The sequence below is a fragment of the Gigantopelta aegis genome, chromosome 3 (assembly GCF_016097555.1).
Source record: "Gigantopelta aegis isolate Gae_Host chromosome 3, Gae_host_genome, whole genome shotgun sequence".
NCBI lineage: Eukaryota > Metazoa > Mollusca > Gastropoda > Neomphalida > Peltospiridae > Gigantopelta > Gigantopelta aegis.
The window spans coordinates 18,252,805-18,267,260 of NC_054701.1; the positions used below are offsets into that span (position 1 = coordinate 18,252,805).

The window sequence follows — 14,456 nt, forward strand, 5'->3', positions numbered from 1 at the left end:
ATTAATCATCGGCTATTGGATGTCAGACATTTGGTAATTTTGACATATACTGTTAGAAAGGAAACCTGCTACATTTTTCTATTAGTAGCAATGGATCATTTATATGCACTATCTCACACAGCCTTTGATATACCAATCGTGGTGCACTGGCTGGAACAAGAAATAGCCCAGTCGGCCCACCGACGAGGATCGATCATAAACAGACTGCACGTCAAGTGAGCGTTTTACCACTGGGCTACCAAACGCCTCATCCACAATTTCAGGAAGTTGACAGTATTACTGGTGGTCAGCCCCACAGTACAGACATTCAGTCCCGTATACAGCTCTGTCTTATACAGGCATTTATTACCCCAGCAGGCACTCATAATGGGGAAAATAAAAATCATAATTTCTCTGTGAGAAATTATCATGCATTGGTCTAAGGAACAATACTATTGGATGATTTGACGCTTACAAACCACTTGTTGGTACTAAATATGACGTCATCATGATTTGGCAAAACACACAATGACGTCATGCAGTTTAAAGTGATTGCGTTTACGGCTGTCTGTTTTTGGTATTAAATTTATTAAAAAAATGTAATTTTAATGCAATTCATTTTAGATTTTGTACCAGAATAAAGAGAACTTTTGTTTTTGAAAATTATCTGTTTTTGAAAATGATCTGTGACGGTGATTAAATTACAAAGAACAATGCGTAAAGTGGTTTGTATCGTTTCTATACATGTACGTGCATGTGTGTCGAAAATAAAGGCTTTTAGAGAAAAAATAGGTCAGGTAATAAATAGAATAACAAACTTGGTACCAGTTATTAGATTTATGTCCCTCGTGAAATAATTTTCATTTGTCACTCGCTAAAGCTCGAGACAACTGAAAATTATTTCTCTCGAGACATAAATTTGATAATAACTGGTAACTTGTTTATTATCCTCTATATATCTACCATAGTAGTGAATTAAATTTAGTCTTAATTAAATGCCATGTGTTCCCTTGTTATCTTTGTCTCCAGGTTTACAGTATATACAAAATCTTGAGTGGCAAGCCCTTAGCATCCGTGTGTAAATTGTACTTTATTATCCATATGGTTCAACATAACCGGGTTAATAATAATCATATGAAGCCAACGTGTAATAACAAGTGTAATGACGTAATTTCGGAAAGCGACATCATAACATGACGTTGCTTCTCCAGTCCTAGCTCAGACTGCATTTGAAATATGACGTCATTTTGTCATCTCCTTCTAGTTATGGCTGAAACATTTTGAGTTGGGTCTTGTTATTAATAAAGAAAACAACAATAATACTATGGATAATAAAGAAACTATTACACTCGCGTGTGTGTTGTACTCTTTTACGAAATTCGTGTCAGGATTCATGTATTGCCCGATACAAAAATCCCAACACTCATTTCGTAAAATCAGTACGACACACAAGCTCGTATAATAATCTCTGTATATCTTTATAGCTGTGGGACAAGGAAAAGGGTGTCGGTTGTAATTTTATAAAACATAGGATGAATGAACAACTCCAGCAGAAACAAAACCATTGATGTTGAGTTATTGTATTTAATAAACATTTCATTCAGAGTTTAATTTGAGTGTTTCGTAAATTTCAAGTTTTTTTATGACAGCTTTATGACCATGTGTGGACTGAACCGAATGACCCATTCTCACACTTTTCATTCAACATTATCAAATCTATTTGTGGAATCAGACAAATAAAAAATGCACATACTTTATATTCTATCGTTCTAAAATAAAGTGCTTATCTATTAGAAAAGTAATAACTCAGTTCTGGTTATACTGCACATGTCTTAAAGAGAAATTGATACAAAGGCCATATATACAAGAAGAACTTGAGTTCAGTAGATTTATATACATTTTTGTTCACATTTCAGGGATATCTTACTTCAAGGAAACCAGCTGACTGTTCCAATTCTCGATGCTCTGTCTAACTTGGCACTCAAACCAGATTTACTGACTGAGGTGAGATAATAAGAACCAGTCGTACGTAGTCACAGGAGTAAAACATATACACCTATGGTGTGGAAATTTAATTCTAGAAATGATGCTTGCGAAGCACCAGGTCTGCAATTTCATCCTATGAAGGTGTATTTTTTAAATTACGCAGAAATCTGTGTGATTTGTTGTGCCCTTCATTTTCTTAAATAATGAACTAAACTAAAGTGCCCGCAAAGTTAACTTTTGTTATATTTTTCTGTTAAAAGAACTATATCATTGTCTTTAAAATTAAATGTTTGACAGTAGCAAAATAATTATAATTTTTTTTAATTTAAATTAATACTAAAAACTATTTTTATCTTCTTAACCTCATTGTTGAAAGTTTCATCTTTCTTATTTCTTTTGGAATGTCTGTCCAGGTTCGCGGCTCGGTGATGCAGACTCTGGATTCCGTGGAGATGAAAGATCTACCAGTGGTTGTCAAGTTTCTCTTACAAACGGCCACATCCCAGGATGCTCTAGAGGTGAGAGTGTTTGTGTGCTTGCATGTGTTTTTTTTGTTTTTTTAACAACAGCCAACAGCCCAAAAGACATTAATAAAATAATACAAGATGGAATACAAGAATTAGTTTTTCTGCCTGTGGTATACGCAAGGCTTTCCGCAGTACCTATCTTCATCATACAATAATAATATGTTTTTTAATTTGTCTCATATATCTCTTTCTGGGTTTCATGTATCTTGCAGGCACACAAAACTTATAATTTAACTTTTACATTTTTCTCTTTCAAATTGAAATATCTTCAGATTTTGTTTTGGTATGATTTCGTGAATAAATGTTCCTGTTTAAGTTTGTCAGGATTAGGAAAATAATGGTAAGAAAGGCCTCCGAGAATAAAAAATTGATGTCATGTGTGAACAAAATTATTCTTGCAATGCCAGTTTTAAACGACTAAATAAGCTTGTTTGAACAAAATGTTGTTTTTTTTTGTTTTTTTTTATGTTACAGTTTCGTACTCTATATGTTATTTTGTATCCTTGTTTGCCAGGTTGTTTCCGAGATTAGAGCAAACCTCAGTTTTAAGTCCAGTAATACACAGAAGAAGGGGACCAGGTTTAATTGGTTTTATAAAACCTTCATATATGTAGTTTGTCTCTTTAATCTTATATTAATCTGTTAGGTGAGACCGTTTATATTTAGTTTGTTAGGTGAGACAGCATGGAACATTTTGTTCAGTATCACATCGCAATTTGCTTTGCAAGCTTTAGAGAATGCTACATGATTTTAAAAAGGTTAAACAGTAGTAGATAATCAATTTTTGATTGATCAGAAATGTTACTAATCCAAATTTTTTAAACAAAATGTTCCCTGGAGAGTTATAATTAGGTTGTTTAACTGGTTTATGTTTAGTCAGGGTTTCTGCCAGAGGGTAAAACAGGTGTGGCGCCATACCGAAATGTTTGTGCAGATTCTTTTTTTTTACTGTTTACTGTTCAGTGGGTTTTGTAGAACATGGGTTTAGTCTGTTTGTGATTAAACAGGGAGTTGCCTTTGTTTTGTTTTTTACATGCCATATTTTATACTGTCTGAAACCAGAAACTGAATATTCATTTTAATACATTCATGGAGTACAAATTTCATTGAAGTTTTTAAATTTGCTAAAGTGTATTAAAGACATCTTTTTGTATTCAGGGAACATTTTGTTCAGTATAGCGTCAAAATGTGCTTCACAGGTTTCAGAGATCACTTAACAATTTTAAAACATTAAACAGTAATTGATAATCAATTTTCAATCAACTAGAACTATCACGAATCAAGATTTTGAAAACAAAATGTTCCCTGGTATTATATTTTTTATTTGTCTGTTTTATACGGAATGTTTTTTTTGTTTTTCATCAGGCCAGGTTCCGAGAGTGATGTCACAAAGGACAATGAGGCGCTCACTCTCGATGCTATCAAAGCGGGAATCCGCTTCCAAAAGAGTATTGCTGAAGCCTGGATCAAGGTATAATTAAATTATAACCATAGTTTACAATGTGACAAGTGGAACGTGTGTTTATAGTTCTATCGGTACATATTGCTGAAGCCTGGATCAAGTTATAATTAAACTATAACCATAGTTTACAGTGTGACAGGTGGAACGTGTGTTTATAGTTCTATCAGTACATATTGCTGAAGCCTGGATCAAGTTATAATTAAACTATAACCATAGTTTACAATGTGACAAGTGAAACGTGTGTTTATAGTTCTATTAGTACATATTGCTGAAGCCTGGATCAAAGTATAATTAAACTATAACCATAGTTTACAATGTGACAGGTGGAACGTGTTTATAGTTCTATCAGTACATATTGCTGAAGCCTGGATCAAGGTATAATTAAACTATAACCATACATGTAGTTTACAATGTGACAGGTGGAACGTGTGTGTATAGTTCTATCAGTACATATTGCTGAAGCCTGGATCAAGGTATAATTAAACTATAACCATAGTTTACAATGTGACAAGTGAAACGTGTGTTTATAGTTCTATCAGTACATATTGCTGAAGCCTGGATCAAAGTATAATTAAACTATAACCATAGTTTACAGTGTGACAGGTGGAACGTGTTTATAGTTCTATCAGTACATATTGCTGAAGCCTGGATCAAGGTATAATTAAACTATAACCATACATGTAGTTTACAATGTGACAAGTGGAACGTGTTTATAGTTCTATCAGTACATATTGCTGAAGCCTGAATCAAGGTATAATTAAACTATAACCATAGTTTACAATGTGACAAGTGGAACGTGTGTTTATAGTTCTATCAGTACATATTGCTGAAGCCTGGATCAAGGTATAATTAAACTATAACCATAGTTTACAATGTGACAGGTGGAACGTGTGTTTATAGTTCTATCAGTACATATTGCTGAAGCCTGGATCAAGGTATAATTAAACTATAACCATAGTTTACAATGTGACAGGTGGAACGTGTGTTTATAGTTCTATCAGTACATATTGCTGAAGCCTGGATCAAGGTATAATTAAACTATAACCATAGTTTACAATGTGACAAGTGAAACGTGTTTATAGTTCTATCAGTACATATTGCTGAAGCCTGGATCAAGGTATAATTAAACTATAACCATAGTTTACAATGTGACAGGTGAAACGTGTTTATAGTTCTATCAGTACATATTGCTGAAGCCTGGATCAAGGTATAATTAAACTATAACCATAGTTTACAATGTGACAAGCGGAATGTGTGTTTATAGTTCTATCAGTACATATTGCTGAAGCCTGGATCAAGTTATAATTAAACTATAACCATAGTTTACAATGTGACAGGTGGAACGTGTGTTTATAGTTCTATCAGTACATATTGCTGAAGCCTGGATCAAGGTATAATTAAACTATAACCATAGTTTACAATGTGACAAGTGGAACGTGTTTATAGTTCTATCAGTACATATTGCTGAAGCCTGGATCAAGGTATAATTAAACTATAACCATAGTTTACAATGTGACAGGTGGAACGTGTGTTTATAGTTCTATCAGTACATATTGCTGAAGCCTGGATCAAGGTATAATTAAACTATAACCATAGTTTACAATGTGACAGGTGGAACGTGTGTTTATAGTTCTGTCAGTACATATTGCTGAAGCCTGGATCAAGGTATAATTAAACTATAACCATAGTTTACAATGTGACAGGTGGAACGTGTTTATAGTTCTATCAGTACATATTGCTGAAGCCTGGATCAAGGTATAATTAAACTATAACCATAGTTTACAATGTGACAGGTGGAACGTGTGTTTATAGTTCTATCAGTACATATTGCTGAAGCCTGGATCAAGGTATAATTAAACTATAACCATAGTTTACAATGTGACAGGTGGAACGTGTGTTTATAGTTCTATCAGTACATATTGCTGAAGCCTGGATCAAGGTATAATTAAACTATAACCATAGTTTACAATGTGACAAGTGAAACGTGTTTATAGTTCTATCAGTACATATTGCTGAAGCCTGGATCAAGGTATAATTAAACTATAACCATAGTTTACAATGTGACAGGTGAAACGTGTTTATAGTTCTATCAGTACATATTGCTGAAGCCTGGATCAAGGTATAATTAAACTATAACCATAGTTTACAATGTGACAAGCGGAATGTGTGTTTATAGTTCTATCAGTACATATTGCTGAAGCCTGGATCAAGTTATAATTAAACTATAACCATAGTTTACAATGTGACAGGTGGAACGTGTGTTTATAGTTCTATCAGTACATATTGCTGAAGCCTGGATCAAGGTATAATTAAACTATAACCATAGTTTACAATGTGACAGGTGGAACGTGTGTTTATAGTTCTATCAGTACATATTGCTGAAGCCTGAATCAAGGTATAATTAAACTATAACCATAGTTTACAGTGTGACAAGTGGAACGTGTGTTTATAGTTCTATCAGTACATATTGCTGAAGCCTGAATCAAGGTATAATTAAACTATAACCATAGTTTACAATGTGACAAGTGGAACGTGTGTTTATAGTTCTATCAGTACATATTGCTGAAGCCTGGATCAAGGTATAATTAAACTATAACCATAGTTTACAATGTGACAAGTGGAACGTGTGTTTATAGTTCTATCAGTACATATTGCTGAAGCCTGGATCAAGGTATAATTAAACTATAACCATAGTTTACAATGTGACAAGTGGAATGTGTGTTTATAGTTCTATCAGTACATATTGCTGAAGCCTGGATCAAGGTATAATTAAACTATAACCATAGTTTACAATGTGACAAGTGGAACGTGTGTTTATAGTTCTATCAGTACATATTGCTGAAGCCTGGATCAAGGTATAATTAAACTATAACCATAGTTTACAGTGTGACAGGTGGAACGTGTGTTTATAGTTCTATCAGTACATATTGCTGAAGCCTGAATCAAGGTATAATTAAACTATAACCATAGTTTACAGTGTGACAAGTGGAACGTGTGTTTATAGTTCTATCAGTACATATTGCTGAAGCCTGAATCAAGGTATAATTAAACTATAACCATAGTTTACAGTGTGACAAGTGGAACGTGTGTTTATAGTTCTATCAGTACATATTGCTGAAGCCTGAATCAAGGTATAATTAAACTATAACCATAGTTTACAGTGTGACAAGTGGAACGTGTGTTTATAGTTCTATCAGTACATATTGCTGAAGCCTGGATCAAGGTATAATTAAACTATAACCATAGTTTACAGTGTGACAAGTGGAACGTGTGTTTATAGTTCTATCAGTACATATTGCTGAAGCCTGGATCAAGGTATAATTAAACTATAACCATAGTTTACAATGTGACAAGTGAAACGTGTTTATAGTTCTATCAGTACATATTGCTGAAGCCTGGATCAAGGTATAATTAAACTATAACCATAGTTTACAATGTGACAGGTGAAACGTGTTTATAGTTCTATCAGTACATATTGCTGAAGCCTGGATCAAGGTATAATTAAACTATAACCATAGTTTACAATGTGACAAGCGGAATGTGTGTTTATAGTTCTATCAGTACATATTGCTGAAGCCTGGATCAAGTTATAATTAAACTATAACCATAGTTTACAATGTGACAGGTGGAACGTGTGTTTATAGTTCTATCAGTACATATTGCTGAAGCCTGGATCAAGGTATAATTAAACTATAACCATAGTTTACAATGTGACAGGTGGAACGTGTGTTTATAGTTCTATCAGTACATATTGCTGAAGCCTGAATCAAGGTATAATTAAACTATAACCATAGTTTACAGTGTGACAAGTGGAACGTGTGTTTATAGTTCTATCAGTACATATTGCTAAAGCCTGGATCAAGGTATAATTAAACTATAACCATAGTTTACAATGTGACAAGTGGAACGTGTGTTTATAGTTCTATCAGTACATATTGCTGAACTGTGTATAATTAAACTATAACCATAGTTTACAATGTGACAAGTGGAACGTGTGTTTATAGTTCTATCAGTACATATTGCTGAAGCCTGGATCAAGGTATAATTAAACTATAACCATAGTTTACAATGTGACAAGTGGAACGTGTGTTTATAGTTCTATCAGTACATATTGCTGAAGCCTGGATCAAGGTATAATTAAACTATAACCCTGGATAGTTTACACAGTGTGACAGGTGGAACGTGGAATCAGTACATATTGCTGAAGTGTGTATAATTAAACTATTATAGTTTACTGACAAGTCGTGTGTTTATAGTTCTATCAGTACATATTGCTGAAGCCTGGATCAAGGTATAATTAAACTATAACCATAGTTTACAGTGTGACAAGTGGAACGTGTGTTTATAGTTCTATCAGTACATATTGCTGAAGCCTGAATCAAGGTATAATTAAACTATAACCATAGTTTACAGTGTGACAAGTGGAACGTGTGTTTATAGTTCTATCAGTACATATTGCTGAAGCCTGGATCAAGGTATAATTAAACTATAACCATAGTTTACAGTGTGACAAGTGGAACGTGTGTTTATAGTTCTATCAGTACATATTGCTGAAGCCTGGATCAAGGTATAATTAAACTATAACCATAGTTTACAATGTGACAAGTGGAACGTGTGTTTATAGTTCTATCAGTACATATTGCTGAAGCCTGGATCAAGGTATAATTAAACTATAACCATAGTTTACAATGTGACAGGTGGAACGTGTGTTTATAGTTCTATCAGTACATATTGCTGAAGCCTGGATCAAGGTATAATTAAACTATAACCCTAGTTTACAATGTGACAGGTGAAACGTGTTTATAGTTCTATCAGTACATATTGCTGAAGCCTGGATCAAGTTATAATTAAACTATAACCATACATGTAGTTTACAATGTGACAAGTGGAATGTGTGTTTATAGTTCTATTAGTACATATTGCTGAAGCCTGGATCAAGGTATAATTAAACTATAACCATACATGTAGTTTACAATGTGACAAGTGGAACGTGTGTTTATAGTTCTATCAGTACTGAGCATTTATTGGAGTATAGTCATTATGTCACATTAAATGAAGTCTGGATCAAGGTATATCACATTAATTGATAAGAATAGGGTATTTTAACCTATGGCTTTACATATGGTTACTTCTTTTAACCTTTGTTCAGTGGATTTAAACATCAACTGTTGGTATACTCAAGCATATTTACATAAACATAAGTTGTCTATGATCAAGTATTACAAATTCATTTGAAAACTATGTATTTATATTATTAGTATGCTATAAAGATAAGCATTAGAATTCCAAGAACAATTTTCCACTTTAGATTGTCAGTATACAATGATGTTTTTTCTTTCTTGAGGCAATTGATTCGCTGAAGTCCCCTGCTGATCACAAGGTGATAGATATTTTTGTTCTGCTCATCTTACATTCTACAAATCGACGGAAACCAGTTGAGAGTCTTTTTCGGAACAAGATTCGAACCAGTGCATTCACCGAAGTCCTTTTGCATGCTGCATTTGAGTCCCATGGGCAGGTAACTTTGATTCGGTACTTTAATTACATTCATTTTTAACAGTTGTTTTTCTTCACTTTATATACATAATAATTATTAACTAATGCAGTATGTTGTATTCGTAAATTTATTATTGTTTTAACATTTAGTTAATTATTATGTTTTTGTGTATTTTACCTACATTTTTGCAAATAAACTTCATTATTTTATTTAGTTTTAAAGTTTTTTGTCCTGTATTTTCAATTTTAAACATTTAAATTTTTCTACTTTCGTCTTAACATTAAAGACAAATATTTCTGACAATTTTTATTTCTTTGTGAGTAATTTTTCTATTGTGACATATTTTAAGAAGATTCAGAATCTATTATTTTTATTTATCTGTTTCATTTATGTTAAGATCCTGCGAGACTACTTCCCGTCCATCTTATCTATTGCGGAGGTTTTACTGCGATCACCTGAACCAGGAATTCTGTATTTCGCCTGTGCTATGTACAAACAGGCTTTCAGCACCTTCGATACATTCTGTCAACAGGTTCACTTATCTCTTACTGAATACCTTTTTGTATCTGTTAGATGCATGTTATTTTTTATCCTAGCGTCAGCTGTTACATAACAATATGTGTCCGTGTCTGCAAAAAAGGGTACAGCTGACAAAAAGTAACTATGTAAAATTATTTTGGCCGGGGCCAAACAGTATATCTGACAACGAATATTGAACATAATACTGATGTTGGTTGTCTCTGGTCTTTGAAAGAGTTCGTGTGTAAAGAGGTTTATGGAAGTTCTTTGGGCAATAAAAATGCATGTATAACCGACTCATTTCATCATTAACAAAATAAACAGTAGACAAAAGAAACCCTCTTGCTTATGGTGTAATATATCAAATGATTGCATGCTTTAACATTTTAACAGTAAGTGCCCAGACATGTGCTACACTGAAATTCCAGATGTCATTAGAAGGATGTCTTCTGTGAATATTATGCACCATCTATTCTCTTTTTCATAAATGTGGTCGCATATAATTAATTTTAGGGATGATCTTGTCAGCTGTTAGATTGGTTCACTTTCTTTTTCTCATTACCTGTAGTCTGAATTGGTTTCAGTAAAACATTATTGGAACAAAATACAAAAACAATTAAATTATCAGAAGTATTATGTTGGGTATGAAAAGGTCTAAATTAGCTAATTTAACCTGAGCAGAATGAAGTGCCAGTTTTATTTTCAAATTGGGCAATATCCCAGTTTTACATCAGGATTTTCTTATTTTGTTTGTTGCTTTACAGATGACTGTTTTTAAAAAACCAGGACATTATGATTAGAATTCTATCAGTAATTTGGTTTTAATTCTTTGTGGATAGAATTTTCTTGATGATACCGAGGTACTTAGGGTTTTTGAAGGTGAAGATTTTGATATTGGTATCATTTAGTAACTCAACATTTATATTATTGCTTGGATGTTTTTAGCCTCCTACCGGACCAACCGGTGTTTGTCTCTATCTTTCTGTCTGTCTGTTCATCTGTCTGTTCCACGTCTAATTTTCCAGACTTTTTCTCTCTCAATGCCTCAAGATATTGAGCCGACATTTTCTGTATAGCTTTATCATATAGAGTTACAGATAAAGTTTGACTTTCACGAGGATTTGTCTATTTTTGACACAGTTACAAATAAAGTTTGACTTTCACGAGGATTTGTCTATTTTTGACACAGTTATGGCCCATGAACTTAGGAGATTGTTTGTTTTACTGGTAATGTCAATGTTTACTGTATTATAACAGGAGATCGTGGGCAATCTGGTAACTCACATTGGAAGTGGTTTTGACAGTGAGATTAATGTCAGTGTTTACTGTATTATGACAGGAGATCGTGGGCAATCTGGTAACTCACATTGGGAGTGGTTTTGAGAGCGAGATTAATGTCAATGTTTACTGTATTATGACAGGAGATCGTGGGGGAAGTGGTTATGAGAGTGAGATTAATGTCAATGTTTACTGTATTATGACAGGAGATCGTGGGCAATCTGGTAACTCACATTGGAAGTGGTTATGAGAGCGAGATTAATGTCAATGTTTACTGTATTATAACAGGAGATCGTGGGCAATCTGGTAACTCACATTGGAAGTGGTTATGAGAGCGAGATTAATGTCAGTGTTTACTGTATTATGACAGGAGATCGTGGGCAATCTGGTAACTCACATTGGAAGTGGTTTTGAGAGCGAGATTAATGTCAGTGTTTACTGTATTATGACAGGAGATCGTGGGCAATCTGGTAACTCACATTGGAAGTGGTTTTGACAGTGAGATTAATGTCAGTGTTTACTGTATTATGACAGGAGATCGTGGGCAAGTGGTTTTGAGAGCGAGATTAATGTCAATGTTTACTGTATTATGACAGGAGATGGTAACTCACATTGGGAGTGGTTTTGAGAGCGAGATTAATGTCAATGTTTACTGTATTATGACAGGAGATCGTGGGCAATCTGGTAACTCACATTGGAAGTGGTTTTGAGAGCGAGATTAATGTCAATGTTTACTGTATTATGACAGGAGATCGTGGGCAATCTGGTAACTCACATTGGAAGTGGTTTTGACAGCGAGATTAATGTCAGTGTTTACTGTATTATGACAGGAGATCGTGGGCAATCTGGTAACTCACATTGGGAGTGGTTTTGAGAGCGAGATTAATGTCAATGTTTACTGTATTATGACAGGAGATCGTGGGCAATCTGGTAACTCACATTGGGAGTGGTTTTGAGAGCGAGATTAATGTCAATGTTTACTGTATTTTGACAGGAGATCGTGGGCAATCTGGTAACTCACATTGGAAGTGGTTATGAGAGCGAGATTAATGTCAATGTTTACTGTATTATGACAGGAGATCATGGGCAATCTGGTAACTCACATTGGAAGTGGTTATGAGAGCGAGATTAATGTCAATGTTTACTGTATTATGACAGGAGATCGTGGGCAATCTGGTAACTCACATTGGAAGTGGTTTTGACAGTGAGATTAATGTCAGTGTTTACTGTATTATGACAGGAGATCGTGGGCAATCTGGTAACTCACATTGGGAGTGGTTTTGAGAGTGAGATTAATGTCAGTGTTTACTGTATTATGACAGGAGATCGTGGGCAATCTGGTAACTCACATTGGAAGTGGTTATGAGAGCGAGATTAATGTCAATGTTTACTGTATTATGACAGGAGATCGTGGGCAATCTGGTAACTCACATTGGAAGTGGTTATGAGAGCGAGATTAATGTCAGTGTTTACTGTATTATGACAGGAGATCGTGGGCAATCTGGTAACTCACATTGGAAGTGGTTTTGAGAGCGAGATTAATGTCAATGTTTACTGTATTATGACAGGAGATCGTGGGCAATGTGGTAACTCACATTGGAAGTGGTTATGAGAGCGAGATTAATGTCAATGTTTACTGTATTATGACAGGAGATCGTGGGCAATCTGGTAACTCACATTGGAAGTGGTTATGACAGTGAGATTAATGTCAGTGTTTACTGTATTATGACAGGAGATCGTGGGCAATCTGGTAACTCACATTGGGAGTGGTTTTGAGAGCGAGATTAATGTCAATGTTTACTGTATTATGACAGGAGATCGTGGGCAATCTGGTAACTCGCATTGGAAATGGTTATGAGAGCGAGATTAATGTCAATGTTTACTGTATTATGACAGGAGATCGTGGGCAATCTGGTAACTCACATTGGGAGTGGTTTTGAGAGCGAGATTGACTCATCTCTCGACATTCTTGTTGACCTGGTACAGAACCACCTGGCTAGCATGGCGCCATTCAGCATTTTTGTCAAGGTAAGAAACTATAAATGATTTACTTTATAAAGGGGCGTTCCCATTAAGCGTTTAGTTGCACCTACTTGTCGCATGTGATTTGTCGTAGTGACTCTAATCGTGTATGTGTATAAGACTAATGTCGTTCCGATTTGATATTTTTGCATTACGATTCGATTGCATGTTCCAAGTTAGTGCGACTAATCACATAATGAGAATGCTTCTTAACTGCAATAGACCAGTTGGTATAGGGCTCGCTTGAGGTGCTTGTATCGTGGGATAGAACCACGTCAGTGGACCCATTCTCTGATTGGACTTATTCCCGTCCCAACTGGTGCACTACAGTTGGTATATCAAAGGCCATGGTATGTGCTGTCTTGTCTGGGAAAGTGCATATAACAGATCCCTTGCTGCTAATGGAAATATGTTAGCAACTTTCCTCTTAAGACTAAAAGTAAAAAATTATCTAATATTACACATCCAGTAGTTGATGATTAATTATTCAATGTGCTCTAGTGGTATTATTAAACAAAAACATTTTGTAACTGAAATAGAAAATACAACTTACAGTTTGAGGGGCTGAGATCGGAGAACAGACAACTGATTTAATGACTCTCTAAACATTTTAATTTTTCTGGTGATTTTTATTCTATTTTCTAAACGTTTCTAGTTTAAAAATACAATCAATCAGTTTAATTATTATTACTCGATTCATTATCAATATTAATAAATAAAAAGAATTATATATAGTTCTTTTCACCTTTAAATAGATTTTTTTTAAAGTTTTAACTGAATAAGTGAAGCATGAAATCCAACACTATACTCGTAGTTTAAGTCAATGTTTTTTAAAGTTTTAACTGAATAAATGAAGCATGAAATCCAACAGTATACTCGTACTTTAAGTCAATGTTTTTTAAAGTTTTAACTGAATAAGTGAAGCATGAAATCCAACAGTATACTCGTACTTTAAGTCAATGTTTTTTAAAGTTTTAACTGAATAAGTGAAGCATGAAATCCAACAGTATACTCGTACTTTAAGTCAATGTTTTTTAAAGTTTTAACTGAATAAGTGAAGCATGAAATCCAACAGTATACTCGTACTTTAAGTCAATGTTTTTTAAAGTTTTAACTGAATAAATGAAGCATGAAATCCAACAGTATACTCGTACTTTAAGTCAATGTTTTTTAAAGTTTTAACTGA

The 14,456-nt window shown here is 34.2% G+C and overlaps 1 protein-coding gene across 1 annotated transcript in view; it reads left to right on the forward strand.

Annotated features, from left to right (window-relative positions):
• LOC121367627 (Fanconi anemia group D2 protein-like) overlaps nt 1–14,456 on the forward strand; it is an 82,997-nt gene that overhangs the window by 15,876 nt on the left and 52,665 nt on the right. The window contains 7 exon segments of the mRNA XM_041491914.1: nt 1,896–1,983; nt 2,379–2,483; nt 3,007–3,071; nt 3,858–3,963; nt 9,299–9,472; nt 9,849–9,983; nt 13,145–13,276. Coding sequence (XP_041347848.1) covers nt 1,896–1,983; nt 2,379–2,483; nt 3,007–3,071; nt 3,858–3,963; nt 9,299–9,472; nt 9,849–9,983; nt 13,145–13,276 — 805 coding nt within the window.